At 42.2% G+C, this 16,856-nt stretch overlaps 1 protein-coding gene across 1 annotated transcript; it reads left to right on the forward strand.

The window, feature by feature from the left end:
• Positions 1-2,116: 2,116 nt before the first annotated feature.
• Positions 2,117-16,385, forward strand: LOC133912273 (bifunctional 3-dehydroquinate dehydratase/shikimate dehydrogenase, chloroplastic-like). Its single transcript, XM_062354934.1, has 11 exons — positions 2,117-2,496; positions 8,227-8,332; positions 9,772-9,990; positions 11,709-12,055; positions 12,633-12,696; positions 12,794-12,899; positions 12,978-13,118; positions 14,025-14,173; positions 15,085-15,250; positions 15,366-15,412; positions 15,998-16,385. The coding sequence occupies exons 1-10, from the start codon at positions 2,309-2,311 to the stop codon at positions 15,407-15,409; spliced, it is 1,530 nt and encodes a 509-aa protein (XP_062210918.1). The 5' UTR covers positions 2,117-2,308; the 3' UTR covers positions 15,410-15,412; positions 15,998-16,385.
• The last annotated feature ends 471 nt before the right edge of the window (positions 16,386-16,856 follow it).

Consider the following 16,856-nt stretch of genomic DNA (forward strand, 5'->3'; position numbering starts at 1 on the left):
TCTGCACAAAAGCATCCCAATCTTCCGGTTTCAAGTGTTTGTAGCTCTCGAAGGGTGCCACCCTTTTTGCTAAGTACTAATTCACAAGCTTGCTCTTAAAGCTTCAGTGTTCTTTTGAAGCTCGCTTATGTTTTTAGGGTACTCCAGATACTCCATGACGACATTCTTGAACAAGTCCCTCTTCGCTTCGTCACTGAGGTCATGGAACTTAGTCGTTATCGGCACCCTCTCCCGAGCAATGAGTTCTGCGACCCTCTGAAATCTATTCAGGGTCTTTTCATCCATAGGCAGCCCACCAACATCGATTCCCAGGACGGTAACCTTGTCCATCGGCCACTGTGTTTGTGTCCTTGGCTTTCGGGCTCGTGCAACACTACCAGCTATCTGGCTTGGAGACTGCACTGCCACCATCTAGAGAGAAAAAAAGGGAGTTGACATAAACAAAGAATATTTCTCCATTCAACAAGTATAAAATGTATTCTTCGTCACTTGCCTGACATCGGCTCTCCCGATTCGGTGATGGGTCAGAGCTCGGGTTGTGATACTAGCTTTCGCTACTGCTGGAGGAGGACGTCGGGTGTGGGCTTGAGCTCTTATCCGTTCTATCTTATGCCGGGGGGCCCTCTAGTGCTAGCATCCTTTGTGCTTTTGGTTTCTTAGGGGTGACAGTCTTCTTCTATCCCATGGAAATCAAGTGTAGTGTATCATGTTCTCAATAGAGGAAAGAAAAGGAATCAAGGCTAATTTCAAAAATGACTAGGCATTGACGTAAGTAGTTCATGTTAGCATGTTATATGTGCGTCTTTTACGACATGCACTGGTCCCAGGTTTCTTCCTATGGTATTCTAACGTTAGAAGAAGTCGTGTCCATCCCAGACAACTGCAACGTCCCTATAACACCGAAATGCCAGATTCTTCACTTCATACCATTGCAGTTGCATGACGTCCGTTTATGCTTCGTTTGGCCATATGAAAAGCCTATTGTACCCCTATTTTGTGGGTTATGGAATTTCATTCCATACCACTAAAAATTTCACCCAATCTACCATATGTTCATTGGCTGGCTCAAGCTCAAACATAACAGTAACATAATGGTTCCAAATGGTCCATAAAATAGAAAACTGAACCTAGGCTAATGGAATGCTAAAAACACAAAGGTATTTCTGTGTGAAGAACACAAATAGTTTCAGCCCGGGTTTCTGCTACTATACATTGGTGTGGTTTGTGCTGCTAGCTTGTAATAGTTGTCCAGCTAGGAGAGAGCTGTATTGACATCAGAAACAAAAGATTACCATTCATCAATGCATGGACATCACAAGTGCAAATGCAAAACGCACCATCAATAATTTCATTGAATGTAATGCATCCACTTCAACTATTTGTCAATTTTATTGAAACCAGGTTCCCACTTTTCAGGCATGTTTACAACATGTGATGGCATACAAGCAACATTTGGCCACAGGAAGATACACTTTACGCAGCTCTTCCAGAAGTAATAAAATGGATCAGGGGATTTATCCTTGAGCCGGCAGCTCGACCACTAGTTACTTGAAGAATCAAGACTCGGTAAAAAAGACACTAGTAGCAATGTGTTACTGATAGAGCAACGCATGTCGACTCACTGCCACGCACTCCAACGCCATAGCCGCTGCTCCCCCTCCCCAATGCCTCCACCAGGGACCCTGTTCCCCATTCCAAGGTGGAGGGGTTGCGCACCGAGGCGAAGAGAACAACACGATTTTAAGCTGACCTGTGGTGGTCGGCGGTCGTCGATCGTCGGTCGTCAGATGAGCGTGTGGAGGAGGCCAGGGTGGTCGGTGGTCGGCCGGTGTGGTCATGAAAAAAGTCGATTCACTACACCAAAGTTTTTAGGTTGTACGAATAACCCTTAAACTATTTTTGGTTCATTTTATCTTGAACTACAAAATTCAGATCACTTCACTCTTAACATAATTTGTCTTTTTTTTTCTTTTTACAGAAGTGGTGTTTGAAGTTTGAAATTTTATCTTGAACTATCGTAGAATTCGCGACCGACGATGCCGGCCGTCGGCCGCTTCCCCCGCAACGGCAAAATTCAACTTTACACCAACCCAAACCCCCGGACCCCAGCCACCAACCCACGCCACCCTCCCCCCTCTACAGTCTTCACATCCCCACCCACCACGCCTCCCACTTGCGACTACGGCCGCCAGACCGGACCGGACCAAACCACCAACCCCACCCCCGCCGCGGCCATTGCCGATTGCCCGCATCCGCAGCGCGAGCAAGCGAGACAGCCGAGCGGGAGCAGGAAGAGGAGGAGGCGGAGATGACGCTGCTGTGCGTGCCACTGGTGGGGCGGACGGTGGAGGAGATGCAGGCCGACGCCGCGGCGGCCGCGGCCGCCGGCGGCGACCTCGTCGAGATCCGGCTCGACTTCATCGAGGGGTTCCGCCCGCGCGAGCACCTCCCGCGCTTGCTCCGCGGGTGCCCTCTCCCGGCACTCGTCACCTACCGGTTCGGTCCCCTCTCTTGCCCACTTTCTCCCCCAGCATTCCAACATGGCATCCGAGCTCCGGTTCGGTTCGTTTCATAGATTCCGCAGCCCCTTTGGGATATTCGCAGTTCGGTTCGGTTCGTGTGGGGATCCATCTGGGCGTGCTCATGCTCGCGAGATTCGAGCTTTTCGGCTCTGCACGGTTCATGCTTCCTTTGTGCCGTTCTGCGTCATCATCAAGTCATTTAGTCAATTGCATTTTTTTCGTCATTGTCATCCTCTTGGATTAGCTTGTCTGGCAAACTGTTGCGCCGGATCAAATGGAACGGTGGGATGATTACAAATGCCCCTTTGCAAGTGGATCTTTTGCAAATGAGCCCCTTTACTCATTAATATTTGCTGGTATGTATATCCTTGAGGATGCTGAAGATAGTTTTTTTTGGGAACACGCAGGAGAGTTGCGTGTCATTGCATTAAGAAGAAAAATGATAGTTTATAAGGGAAATCGGACCCGAAAATCTTAACAATCATAACATTACAGCCCGCGGAGCCTTGCTTGCACGTAAACACAGAAAGAAAGAAAAAAACCCTAAGCCCCTAAGAAATCGGACAACAAAGATCCGACAAAGCAACAAACAACCCGACACACACAACAACAGAACGACATAAAATCGGGCCAAGCGGTACATCTAAGCAACCAGCGGCACCCACACCAAGCAACAACATCCCACAAGCAACCCTGCCCAGCTCGTACCTTGACCAGAACCCTAACAGACAGAGCCCTGCTCCCACGCTTGACAACCAACTAGCATGGCGTCTCCATGCCAAATGAAGCACACAGACGGGGTCTTGGGACATCGGAGCACAGTCACTGACGTGAAGCGTCGGAGATTGTGGGAAGACCAGTTGAACAGGAGAATGGAGTGTGTCTTGCAATGGGGTGCTGCTAGATGTAATGACATGGAACAGTGGGACTCTTTAAAACAACACCTTTAGGAAGGAAGCGACAAAGGAACCGCTTTCGCTCGTCCGTGAAGTCGAACAGGGTTTTCATCCAGAGAGAACCCAGAGGGGAACTTTGGCACGATACCTCCAGGAGGAAATGACGCTCGCATGCGCCACCGTCGTCGGCAATGATGCCTAATAGGGCTTTCGCCCGTAAATCCCCCTACCACGGCGCAACCCAGTGAACCCAGAGGCTCGACGGATCGGCCGGACCAAGCACCTTCAGGAGAACATCCAGTAGCACAAAGAAGTGGAGCACGAAGGCCCGAGCAATACACCCACCATCAGAGAAGACTGCATGGCGCAACAGCATGACCTAGTTCATTGACAAAATGCTGGTCAAGATGACAGTTCCTGTTGAAGATAGTTGACCCCATTTAGCCGCTAATTTGCACTTTTGGCCTTGTTTGGGTTCTTGTTGCCTTTCGGGGGCAGATGCTTAGATTCCATCACTTAGAAGCAGGGTTACTATCCCGGAGTAGACAATTACAAAGAAAGTTTGGTGCCTGGTTGGGTGCACCATTGTCTAGTTGATGCTTGTTTAACACACAGAAGAGCAGTTGAATTCACAGTCTAGCGAACAAAATGTAAATAAATAAGAAGTATTAAAATCTCTACTAAGCATTTGTATCTCACAGTGATGAAAAAATCGGCCGATCAACCGATTAATCGGTCGAGTAATCGTTGATCGGCAGGGCAACGAGTAGATTAGGGTGTAATCGGCTCTAAAATTGGCCGACCAATTAATCGGTCTGACAACCCGATTAATCGGGTTGACCACCGATTAATCCCCTCCCTCAAAATGACTCGTTGCAGCCTCCAGTAACGTCCGCCCCTCCTTAAGCCCAGGAGCAGTCCTGATCAAGGGTCGGGATCGACGCCGGGACACCCCCGAGACACCACCTGGAGAGGAGGGGAAGGGAGGATCGAACTAACCCGAGGGAGTCGAGGCTGCCCGCTAACGGGAGATGAGGGAGTCGAGGCTGCAACCACTGCAGAGAATGGGAAGGGCTCCTCCGCCATCGCCGCAAGTCGTGGAGCCGCAAGTCACCATCTTGGTTGCCATCGTCGCTCGTTGCAGGTCGTGGAGTCGGTGGCGGCTGTAAAGGAGTGGCCCCTCGTAGAGGGGCAAAGGGCAAAGAAGAGGAGATAGGGCAAGTAGTGGGCTGGTTTAGTGGGCTTGGAGGTTTTGTTTGCAAATGGGCTAACCAACTGGGTCTATATAGCCCATCTGTATTTTTTTCCTTTTTTTGTTTGATATACATGTTCTGATTAGGATTACTCTTGTATAATTATATAATTCTGACTGCAATATATATTATTTTTGTTTGGTATCAAGCATTCGTCATCAAAACTACAATATCAAGCCATCAAGGTAACACCTTGCTGTCCTAGTTAGTTCTTAGCATTGTATACATGTTTACATAAGTACTTTATAACAACCGATTAATGGTCGACCGATTAATTCAGTTAATTCCTGATTAACTGATTAATCCCTATTCTCTGGCCGGCCGAGTAGCTACCGATCACCGATTTTTTGAACAATGGTATCTCACGAATGGCGTATGATGGCCAATACTCCACATGTTGAACCAGTGTTACAACATTCACATGATAATTTTGAAGAATAGCTGTTCAATGCCCACCATATTAAACAAAAATGTCAGGTCCAAAGAGGCACGTGGCAGTATACTACATGACCATGAGTTGAAAACTAAAGCCATATTAAGGTCAGATGAAGGAAGTCGTGTACACCAATGCGTGACTTATGGCACACTTTTACAGATATTACGGAATCCAGATTGCTTTTTCTCCCTGTAAGATAGCAACTAGCCTCCACCCATTGCTCATAGTAATGTAAGGACTAGGAATCTTCAACCCTGATGTGTCAGCAAAACACGTCCATCTGTACCTAAAACAAGCCTCCAACAGCTTTATTCCATCCGGAGAGGAATATTAATACAGTCAATTAGTTACTTCAACATGATTGTCATCATGTCCAAAACACTTTGCCTTATTCTTTTGCTTGGGTTATTGTAGTTTCTATGCATTCAATAACCACTTTTAAAATGCTAAGCAAGTGTCAAAACTTTAATACAATTGGCAAACAATATTCATGCATGGGCAGTGGTTTTTGCTTTCTGCTAGAGCTAATCTTGCTATTCCCATTATCTTACTGTCTCACTTCTTTTTTTGGAATTATTGTAGTTTGCCCACTTTTACATGTTTTTTCTAGAGCTATTTTCTTGTTATTTATTATTTCATATTAGGAATGCACCGAATACATGATTTCTGATCTTTTATTATCATTTAGGAGTCCATTCCCTTCAGTTTTGCTTGATTATTGTTATCAGAAATTATAGGAAACTTTAGATTTGTACTATTTCAAAACTTGTTTGTTGTATGCTACTGCCACTTGGCTCCATTCGTCTCCATGACTATTTCGCTGATGCGGCAGTCTAGCTTATTCCAAAATCTCCATAATGTCCCCAATCTCTCCATCCCACCTCTCTTTCTTCCCAATCCTACTCTGTCTCTCTCCGTTCATCACCTCAGTGGTGAAACTGAGCATCACTGGCCCGCCTTGGTGCCATCCGCGAGCTCTCCATGGTGCCACTCTCGAGGAGAAGGCCGAGGGGCTCACCATGGCACCGTTTAGATCTGTGCTGCGACCTCGGCCTTCGGATCTTCTTCTCTGCGCCGGCAGTGGACGAGTTCAACTACAAGCACCTGACTCCCCGTGCCTCAACAAGTGAAATCACTTGGATTTGAAGAGAACTTGATGCAAAAAATTCCGTGGCGTTGTAATCGGGTTCCATTGCCTTGCATAGATATTGAGCTCAATTGGCGCAATTCAGCCAAGGATCAAGAGGGGTTGTGTTGGCCCAGGTCGCCCTCTCTGGCGAAGGAGAGCACCTCGCCTCCGGTGGCCAGCTGCGAGTGGTGGCCATGCGGGGCTACCCTGCCGGTTGAGAGCTCCGGGAGGTTGGTGTAGAGCAATACGGGAGGGGGCAGTGGGCACCGGTGGAAATGCTCGTGGTTGAAGCGGAGTTACGACTTCGACCAGGAGAGGAGGGCTGCCGGTGATGCAGGCGTGCAGGTGTGTGGCCAGGAGAGGCATGGGGTGGCAGCGGTGTCCAGGCCGCCACCACACTAGGGCTCGCTACAGCTGAAGTGGTCGGGGAGAGGAGTGGCGGCATGAGCCGGAGGGCGAGCCGATCGCGGGGACGGTGTGTCCTCTGAGGCGAGGGTGAGTCCCGACAGCGGGAGAGAGAAAGAGACGAGAGGTGTGAGAACAGAGAGAACAAAGAAAAGAGAGGGCAGAGTCATTTGGCATAGTCAAACGGCTCGACCAAGCAGAGTTTGGGCTCTGTTTTATCAGAGTAGCATAAACCAAACAAATTTTATAACCAGTGGCACAAGCTTAAATATTACAAAAGCAATGGCAAATGTCAAAACCGCAATTGACACGATGGCATAAACCTAAAATTTCCTAAATTAAAAGGCTAACTTGGACAGCATGGCTTGCTAATCAATTGGCATTTAGTTGTTGCGGGGTCCATACTTATTTCAAAGAATCAATTTAAATCATAACATATCTAACTGCCCTAGAAAATTAATTAATTATTTCAGGGAGATTGATATTCTTGTTGGGGCAAGATGAAGCCTTCCTATCTTCCTATCTTCCTATTCATTGCCATGCATGAACAGTACGGTTGTAGTACCATCGGCCATAACATTACACTCATATTAGGTAGCAGCCATAGGTGAAGCCCTTGGTGTCCTGATGATGGCTTCAAGGTGTGTAGATGGCACTGTGTTGCGTAAGAGAAGCCTACCTGGTCATTGACGATGGTAGATTGAAATGATGGATAAGAAAAGAAGCCGTTAATGCTGTTGAGGAGGTCGCTGCCGACATAAGCAACCACCTCAAGGCATCAATGATAACCTTCCCACAACGGAAACACATTGTGATGGCAAAACACGACGTCGATATCCCCCACATGGCAGCCACTGCACTCCACAACACTGATGGCATGGTGTCGGCTGATGGAGTTGCAAAGGCAGCTGTGAAATAACTTTTACCTTCTTCATTGGCGAAAGCACAAATGGGGCAACTAAGGGCAGCATCACCGGGAGAGGAAGCCGGTAGTGCTGGAAGTGGTATCAGCTTCTCCTTGAACTCAAATATGAGCCTTGTTATGTCTTCTATTTCCCTGCAGATCTCGTTGTTGATAACCCTCATCGCCTTGTAGGAAAATGGAAATTTTTGAACGCTGGACCAGGAACCAGTTGGTAACCTCCCAGTTTTAAAAAACCAGTTCTTTCTCTGTCATGGCCCCCATCAGATCTGAGGATCATTACGTTTATAGCCTTTTATGACAAGAGTGGCCTTTGATTGAAATGTTTGGTCAATTAGAAGATCCGTGGCCTTGATTAATGTTTCTACACTTACATAAATGAAACTGGTTATACAGTCATCCTAGTATGAGTAAAAAAGTGATCCTAACAGGAAATGTTCTTTGATTTGTATGCATCACTCATTTCTTATATTTATCTGTTGAATTTGTGCGCTCAAAAGGATTTGTTGCGTGTTATGTCAAGGAAAGTATCTATTTTTTGAAGTCTGGCAAAACATTTCAGTTCTTTGTAGTAGTTGGTTGTATTTTATATAATTTCTGTATATCAATGTACACCACTGTACCTTGTATAAATGATGTCGTCATCTGTTTGTTTGTTTGCAGACCTAACTGGGAAGGAGGCCAATATGAAGGTGATGATACTGCAAGATTTGAAGCACTACGTTTAGCAATGGAACTAGGTGTAGACTATGTTGATATTGAATTGAAGGTTCGTTTTGTTTTAACAAACCAAATCTGTTATGTTGTTTGCCCTGTGTGGACGAATTGGACCTTGAAACTATGCTAAGTGGGCACAACATTACATGCACTAGATCCAAGATTATTTTTGTCATTTTTGGAATAGTACATCATGCACTATCAGAACTCAAAAGTGGGGTGCTCACCAGAGGAGCATCAAATACACACTTGTCTGTACATTAGAATACATTTCCCTAGCTGATAAACCATTTCATTTGCTTTAAATCCATTTTCAGTTGTCTCGAATATGGCAATATGCTTTAGTTGTGTCTAGTATTATAGCTGCAATTTGGTCTTGGTCAGAGTAAGAATTGTTAGAAGGTAACTTCAGATAATATTTAGTGAGGACAACTGGAAAAATAGGAAACAATACTCGTGTTAACAGCTAATCCAGTATGGAATGGTAAATGCTATACTATGAACATTCACATTTTAAGAAATGAGTGAACACCTTACCTCCTTCGATGTCAAGTGATAATGTTATGTGCAGGAACAGTAACCTCGCACATAACAGATAAGGAACTCTTCTTCTCGGCGATGGTGAGGTAGGGTTAGAGTTCAGAGTTCACCAAACTACCAACTATAGATCCAGCGAGGGTATTGGAATGCTGGGGGTAGTTGGCAACATGCTGTGAAGAGGTGGTGAGGATGGCACCGACCACAATTGGTGGCAGTGGAAGCAGTAGTATCGGGGGGCAGCTATGAGGTGCTGGCTGATGCGGTGGGAGGTGGTACAGGGTGGGTGTTGGGGCAGTGGATATGAGCTTGCCGGTCTCAATGAGGGAAAACTAGTAGAGTAAAAGAGGAGTCGTGTGACAGAAAAAAAAAAGAGAGGCAAAGAGACATGGTTGGGGACAGGGATGTCCAAACACTGTTGAGGTTGAAACTCTTTGGCACATATACGTGATTTGTTGAAACTTGTTGAGGTTCTGCCACAAATACTGATTATCATTGTGAGAAGGACAGGGATTGTGTACGGGATGGTGAGGACGTAATTTTCACATTAAGAAAGAAATTAAAGGTTTTCTACTTTTTCTATGTTTGTAATGATGATGCCTGGGTGTTGCTAGTAGTATTTTGTTTTGTCAATAGTTGTATATGTATCAGTTGTCTGGAAACAATCAATGCTATACTACCTTTAAATTCATGTAGACAATTTATTGGCATTGTGTTTTCTATTTACATTTAACAAGGTCTCTCCGAAATCAGGATTTTATTAAGAAAATTAGATCATAGTGAATGGCACGTTCATTTAAGTTCAAGGTTAGGAGTAATTTGCACTAAGCATTTCACTCTCCAATTCTCAATTAAGTAGCTCAATTTGTGAATGTTGTGCCTAATTTTTTTCACTGTTTCCATAGCGGTAGATAATCATATAACTACTATTGTAACAAACTTATTTGTTTGCAGGTCGCTGACAAATTTATCAGCTTCATGTCTGGTAATAAGCCAGAGAAGTGTCAACTTATTGTTTCTTCACATAATTATGAATATACTCCATCCAGTGAGGAGCTTGCAAATCTTGTGGCTAGAATACAAGCTGTTGGAGCTGACATAGTGAAAGTTGCAACAACTGCTAAGGACATTGTTGATGTGTCACGGATGTTCCAAGTGATGGTACACTGCCAAGTAAGTGTTTTCAAGACCCAAGAGTGTTTCACTTTTTCCTCCTGTTAACTTGTGTAGTGTTCTGCATCTGCGTATTCATCGTGTACATTCTTACTGCTACAACTGAGGTCGATCAACTTGTTACAAGTTGATGCAACACTGGCCCAGTTGTGGCATCAGTAGAGTTTCTATAGAACCAATGTAAACTAGCTAGGGATATTTGAAAGAGGTAGTAAGCCTGAATAATTGATTAACCACAGCTCTAAGCCTTGCAAACCAATTGTCGAGAAATGATGAGCGCACTTAAAATTGAAGTTTTGTTGAAATCTGAATAATTGAACAAGAACCATAAGTACTAAAACAAGCAATCAAGTAGACTCCTATTTTCTATAACTCGAATCTGCATTCTGCAAACGTAATTTCCTGGATACAGAATATGGTTCATAGCATCTGTTTGTATAGCACATACAGGCAGCTAGCTCTAACACTAGGACTCAACAATTACTAACAAATAATTCCAATCTATGTTCACATTTAGCAGGCGGAGTAATGTAGCAATTTGTTTACTGTTCACATTAATAGTAGCACAAACTTCGCTTTTCTCTAATTCTCTTGTAACTCAAACTCAAACTTTGCTAAGAAGTTTTTCTTTCATGTCTCCTATTTCAAGGTGGAAAAACTAATTGAATATGGGATTACCCCTTTCTTTTCTTTGCTTGATTTAATATTTAGCGTTGTTGGAGTCTTCCTAGTATGGGTGGGTGCAATCTGGAATACCAAAGTTGGCCCTTGCTCATAAATGTTGATGTGTAGTTTAGTGCTTGAACTCCATTTCTATATGTGCTGCTCAACTTGGATCTCAAATAAATTAAAATTGGATCCTTTGGTGCAAAGGAAACAAAATATTTGTTGTAGACAACTCGGACTTGCCTTGTACTACTACGCTTTGTTCAGAACAAGTCAGAATTATAGTACATTTCAATTATACCAAATTAGCGTACCCCATAATCTGTTTTTGTGTGTTTCCTTGCCATACAACTCAGATTGAGTTGCATTGCTGCTGCTCAATGTTACTTAGAGTGAGTTGAAATGCTCCTGCCACTGTTTTCCATGAGAGAACTGCAGAAATGCAATCCAGTTGATTGCTCTTTGATGAAATGCAATCCTGGCCCACATGTCATTAACACAGGTGGTCCCATATGTCAGTGAGAGAGAGAGGGGTGTCATTACATCGAAGCACCAATCAACTGGATTGCATTTTGTCAATTTTCCCAGCATTGAGCTTTGTAGAGTCCTCTAGTTGGGCAGGTGCTGCATGATAGGTCTTAATCGTATTTTGAAGATGGGTATGGTGGGTTGATTTCAATTATTTCATTGTATGCACCGACTTCAAAGTTCAGTTGTGAATCTGCAGTTGTGGCTAGGTAGGTTTGTTGAAATTCTAATTTTAAATGTACGTTGTTCTCAGACATTGCTTCAAATGAATACCTCTTTCTTACTAAACCGTCGTGCTTTCCCCAACTTGTTGGTTACAACTAAACACATGATTAAACATGAGGTCATTTGCTAGCTTATTCATTTATGTCTCACTAAATAAAAACTAGATGTTGGGAATTTGAAGGTATTATGCCTTTTTTACATTTCGTCTGAATTGTGTACTTTTATGCTTAAGAAAGAGAGTTTTTAATGTCATACCATATTCAATTAATTTCCATTTGACTGACCAATAGAAATGACAGGTGCCTATGATTGGACTGGTGATGAGTGAAAGAGGTTTGATGTCAAGGGTGTTAGCACCCAAGTTTGGTGGATATCTTACATTTGGGATACTGAATGCTACAAAGACATCAGCATCTGGACAACCAACAGTTAACGAATTACTGGACATCTATAATATAAGGCACATAGGACCTGACACAAAGGTTCTTGGTCTTATAGCCAATCCAGTAAAGCAGAGCAAGAGTCCAATTTTGCACAATAAATGTCTTCAATCCGTCAGATACAACGCTGTTTATCTTCCACTTCTGGGAGATAATCTTGCTAGTTTTCTTGAGACATATTCATCTCCAGACTTTTCGGGATTTAGGTACTAAGTCTAATCCTTTTTTTTTCAAAATATTTTATATTACTAATTTTTTTGGAAGAGTTGTTAGATTGCTTGGAAGAGAAACAGTTATTCCGATGGACTAGATTTAAGTGGACTTGAGGACCACATGGCTGAGCATTTCAGTAACAACTCCATAGATCAGGAAATCATATTGGAAGGATCCATAACCTAAAGTCTCTTTTGATTGGAATCTGAAATACTCAAATCTCATTTGTTTGCATGACAACACCTAGCTATGTGTTTCCGCTGTATGGTTTTGTTCAGTTGTTTTTTATTATTTTGTTTAAAGTTCAGACTTTTCTGATATACTTAATGAACACTAGTACGATTGGGCAAAAATAGCTCAAAAGAGACATTACTCAAGGGGTGAACTAAAATAGACATTACTTTAGGGGGTGAATCAGAACATTACTGGTCCCTGGGGAAGCAAAAACCCTTGTTTTTCTGTAATTGATTTGCCACAAGTCATTTTATGGGTACTCTTTTTTGTTGATATATCTTTACAAAAACATAATTTCTAGAGTTCAGTCACCCGATATGATTTTATTTAATGCAGTTGCTCTCTTCCTTTCAAAGTGGATGCGGTACAGTGTTGCGATGAACATGATCCAGTTGCTAAGGTAACTGGATGCAGCACACTATCTTTAAGCGCTTATGTTATTAGTTACATATCATTCTCTGTTTGTTTGACATGCTATTTCATGCGTTAATATGCAGTCAATTGGAGCGATAAACACAATAATTAGAAGACCAGATGGCAAGTTAGTGGGGTACAATACTGATTACATTGGAGCAATTTCTGCTATTGAGGATGGCATAGGAGGTTTTTACAATCTACCTGTTCTCTCGTCACAGTTATTATTGAGTCACGAAAAAATACCAGACACTTTGTGTTTCACAGGTCCAGGGTCAAAGGATGCTGCCATCTCACCGTTGGCTGGTAGGCTTGTTGTTGTTGTTGGTGCTGGTGGTGCTGGTAAGGCAATTGCTTATGGGGCAAAGGAGAAGGGTGCAAGGGTAGTTGTGGCAAACCGGACCTATGGTAAGTTCTCTATTTCTTCAATACATGATGTTTGAGGTTATTCTACTAGTACAGAGTTGCTATTCTGTAGATCCATCCTTACGTCCAAATTAACAAGGGCGCACTTTGTATTGGTGAAACATTATTGATTCTATATGCATTGTGCTCCTAAACCAATGATAATAAATGCGTCTGATATGGGCAGATAAGTTTTCCATTTTATTTTTGGTATTGCTATCATCGAGGTTTTCAACCCTAGAGATAATAAATGAAGATCAGTGTAGGGTCTAGATTGTTTCTTTTGTTATGTCAAGATATTATTTTCTATAATGTCCTAAGATCATACATTTTGTTTTATTCTACTCATTCTCTTGACTTTGTGTTGTGCTAGTGCCTAGTACTAGTAGCCTACAAAAGTACGTTGTTTTCTTATCAACTGTTTCTTACGAGTCAAAGTTCAATTTTGTAAATTGGCCACAGGTTCAACTGTAAGATTTAGGATGCATATTACTATTGGTTTTCCATAATTGATGGCTTGCATTGCTGTTGCATACATGGATCCTTCACCCTCAGCCTTATCACTTACATTGATGATGTTACTATTATGTTTGACAATCACAACTATGTGCACAGTAAATAACAAATTGGTCTGGCTTGATTCGGTGGCCTCGTGTTATGACTTATGCTCTTATGCAGGCATGCTGTTGTCAAAACTCAAAACACTACAAGAAGACAATCATTTTATTTTATGTGAAGTTATATTTATTCATACAATGCTTCTGCATTTGCAACAAACGCTGCTGCTGTCTAAATTGATTATATTTTTCTTCCGTTGTTGGTTCATGCTGAATTTACATGTTCATTTAGATGAATGACAATTGTATTTTAGATCATTAATTAATTCGAAATTTTTCTTGTTTTCACCAGAAAAGGCAGTAAGTCTTGCCAATGCAGTTGGTGGTCAGGCCCTGAGATTAGCAGACCTGGAAACTTTCAGGCCTGAAGAAGGGATGATCCTTGCTAATGCAACATCATTGGGGATGTACCCAAATGTGGATGGCACTCCTATTCCGAAGGTCCCCCCAGCCCCCCCCCCCCACCATACACACACACTTATAATAGGAATAGAATAGTAATAAACTTCCATTCTAGAATTACATTTCTGTTTGGAGCAAGAGTTAGGACTGCAAGTTTGAGTGCAGTTTTGCTTGTGTTTGATTTTAAAGAGTACATGACTACCATATGATTGTGGCGCTACGGATGAAATCTTCTCAATGCAGTGCTATCCACATTCTACTCTTCCTCTTCTACTCTTTGTACAAAACATAAGTTCATGTTCTAAAATGATACTAATGCTCTGAACTAAGAAACATAATAAGACCTGATCCTAGTCGAAGTATGGAACCAAAGACGAAAGCTCTATCTGACCCAATTATCTGCCTGTCTCCTAAAAAATGTTGGGATTATTTTTCTTCACTTTTACCATCTATCTATCATTCTATTGAAAGCAGTCCAAAAGTTGTTAGGACTATTGAAAGCACATTTGGAATTTATCCATGTAGTCTCTCCTTGCCCATCCAAGAGTTTTCTTGCTTTTGAGAGAGCCAAATTGGCTCTCCTCCATTAGCGAGGCTAGGCTAGGCAAGCCAAGAAACTTAACATGCCCTAAATGTACGATTTATGAATGTAGAACCAAAATACAATCTTAAACTGCTGTTTGTGATAATCTGGTCAAGAACTCAAAATCATTTACATTTAGCTGAAGGAAATTTCAGTAAAAGCACCTTTGGGAAAAACAATGCAAATGCATGTAGTGGAGTGGGTGCGATATCTCATCTGAAGAATAGATTGCTTAACATGCAGCTATTGCTGTCACAGAAGTTAAGAACCTTGTTCCTTTTTCCTCTCTACTCCAACTTCCACATAAACCTTGGTATACCAATGTGCTGCCTCAGTTTGTTTGATCAATTTTCCCTCTATATTGCAGAAAGCATTGAGTTTCTATGATGTGGTATTTGATGCCGTATATGCCCCGAAAGTTACCCGGCTTCTACGAGAGGCAGGAGAATGTGGAGTAAAAGTTGTTAGTGGTGTGGAGATGTTTGTTAGACAAGCTATGGGTCAATTTGAGCATTTCACGGGTGGTATAGAAGGTGTCATGCTATTCTAACTTTGCTGTTGCCATTAATCCTTTGCATGCCAAATGTTTAGTATTAAAAGTTATTCATTATTATAAGTTACTATTTCTGACAATCTGTTTCTCTGCAGCTCCTGAAAGCCTGATGCGTGAGATAGCTGCAAAATACACCTAACAGGTTCATTTATCTATTACCATTTCCTTTCAATCTTGTAAACATTATGGGTTAATAACTTAACATGTAAGATAAGAATGTGTGAATTTAGGGACAAGATCTAGTTTAAATGTTATTTCATTGTTCTCCCTGAAGACAATACTATTTCCATATCAACAAGTGCAACATGTGTACATGAACGTGCTGTTCGCTCAACTAGAATAATTCAAACTATTGCATGCTTCATTTAGCTTTGTTGTTTTTGAAGGATGGAGTAGTTTCTATTCTTTGTTAATGTCCAGATATTTTCTTTCACAATTTTATTCGAAAGAAATATCAAAGACCATTAAGGCTAAGAACTATCAGTGCTAGTTTGTCATTTTTTTATGTGCCACAATATGTGTGTTGCCACATGCCACTTCAATACTTCATCTTTGACCATTGTATTTTTGTATACGTATTTAGTTTGTCCTGGTGAAATCACATGAGTAAGATTAGTGGTAACTTGTCAAAAATACTATCACATATCATGTTCTTCTTAAATCTAGAATCTGATACCATGAAAACTAAAGATGACTAGGTGGATGTGACAGTTTATTTTGTTTTCAGGCTTATGGCCAAAAAACGGCTTTGATGAATATTCTCCTGAAGATTTTGTCAGGATTGAGTGAATAAAGGTTTTAGATACCTGCCTGATTTTGCACGTATGGTGGTTTTTGTTGTGTTGTTATATTTCGCCGACTTGTGTCCTACGGACAAAGGATTAAATGGAAATGCTATATAGTGTTTATTCTTTTACTTCCAATAAAACACAGGATAAAAAGTCAGTTTAGGAACAATATTACGATGGCCAAGAAAAAGATATGCGTCAGTCTGTATTCAGTTGGTTCCATGTTGATCATGTAAGAGCTACGACTGTCGACTTGCCTGACCAGTTTCTGGCATTGTCGCACTTGCGGTTTGGTGGCTTGAAGAATTGCCACTTGTTTCACCTGAATACCTGTCAAGTGCACTGCGCACACATGTTCTTGGTTCTCCAAAGATCAATCTGTTATCATAATAATCCCAGAACGAAAGAACTGTGCGAAAGTGGCAGCTTGTTCTTCAGATTATAAACAAATCTAAACATGAAAAGCAAGAGGTTTCAAACGGTAATAAGTCCAAGAGAAGGCGAAGCGAGTGGAATAATAAGAAGTGGAGGATAAGTGCCAAGTGGCAAGTCGAGCAGCTTCAACATTACCAACACTGTCATCTCGCAATTGGGTGTTTACAAGATACCTGCTTGTTGGGGGGGGGGGGGGGGTGGAATCCTCCTTTATTCGTTTTATCTGCAAGAATAAATCTGCTTCAATTGTTCACAATTACGTTGAAGTAGACCTATTTGCTTCACGGACTGATTATCTAGTTGATGATGGGACAATTTTGCATTGCCAATATTACTTCCAACGTTTCCTAAAAATCCATTTCG

This window comes from Phragmites australis, chromosome 1 (genome assembly GCF_958298935.1).
Source record: "Phragmites australis chromosome 1, lpPhrAust1.1, whole genome shotgun sequence".
NCBI lineage: Eukaryota > Viridiplantae > Streptophyta > Magnoliopsida > Poales > Poaceae > Phragmites > Phragmites australis.

What these genes read in the sequence shown, in the direction of transcription:
- LOC133912273 (XM_062354934.1), top strand. Translation starts at nt 2,309, where the DNA reads ATGACGCTGCTGTGCGTGCCACTGGTGGGGCGGACGGTGGAGGAGATG. An exon ending in ATGTTGATATTGAATTGAAG is followed by an intron (nt 8,333 to 9,771) that starts GTTCGTTTTGTT and finishes ATTTGTTTGCAG; the next exon opens with GTCGCTGACAAATTTATCAG. An exon ending in AACATGATCCAGTTGCTAAG is followed by an intron (nt 12,697 to 12,793) that starts GTAACTGGATGC and finishes GTTAATATGCAG; the next exon opens with TCAATTGGAGCGATAAACAC.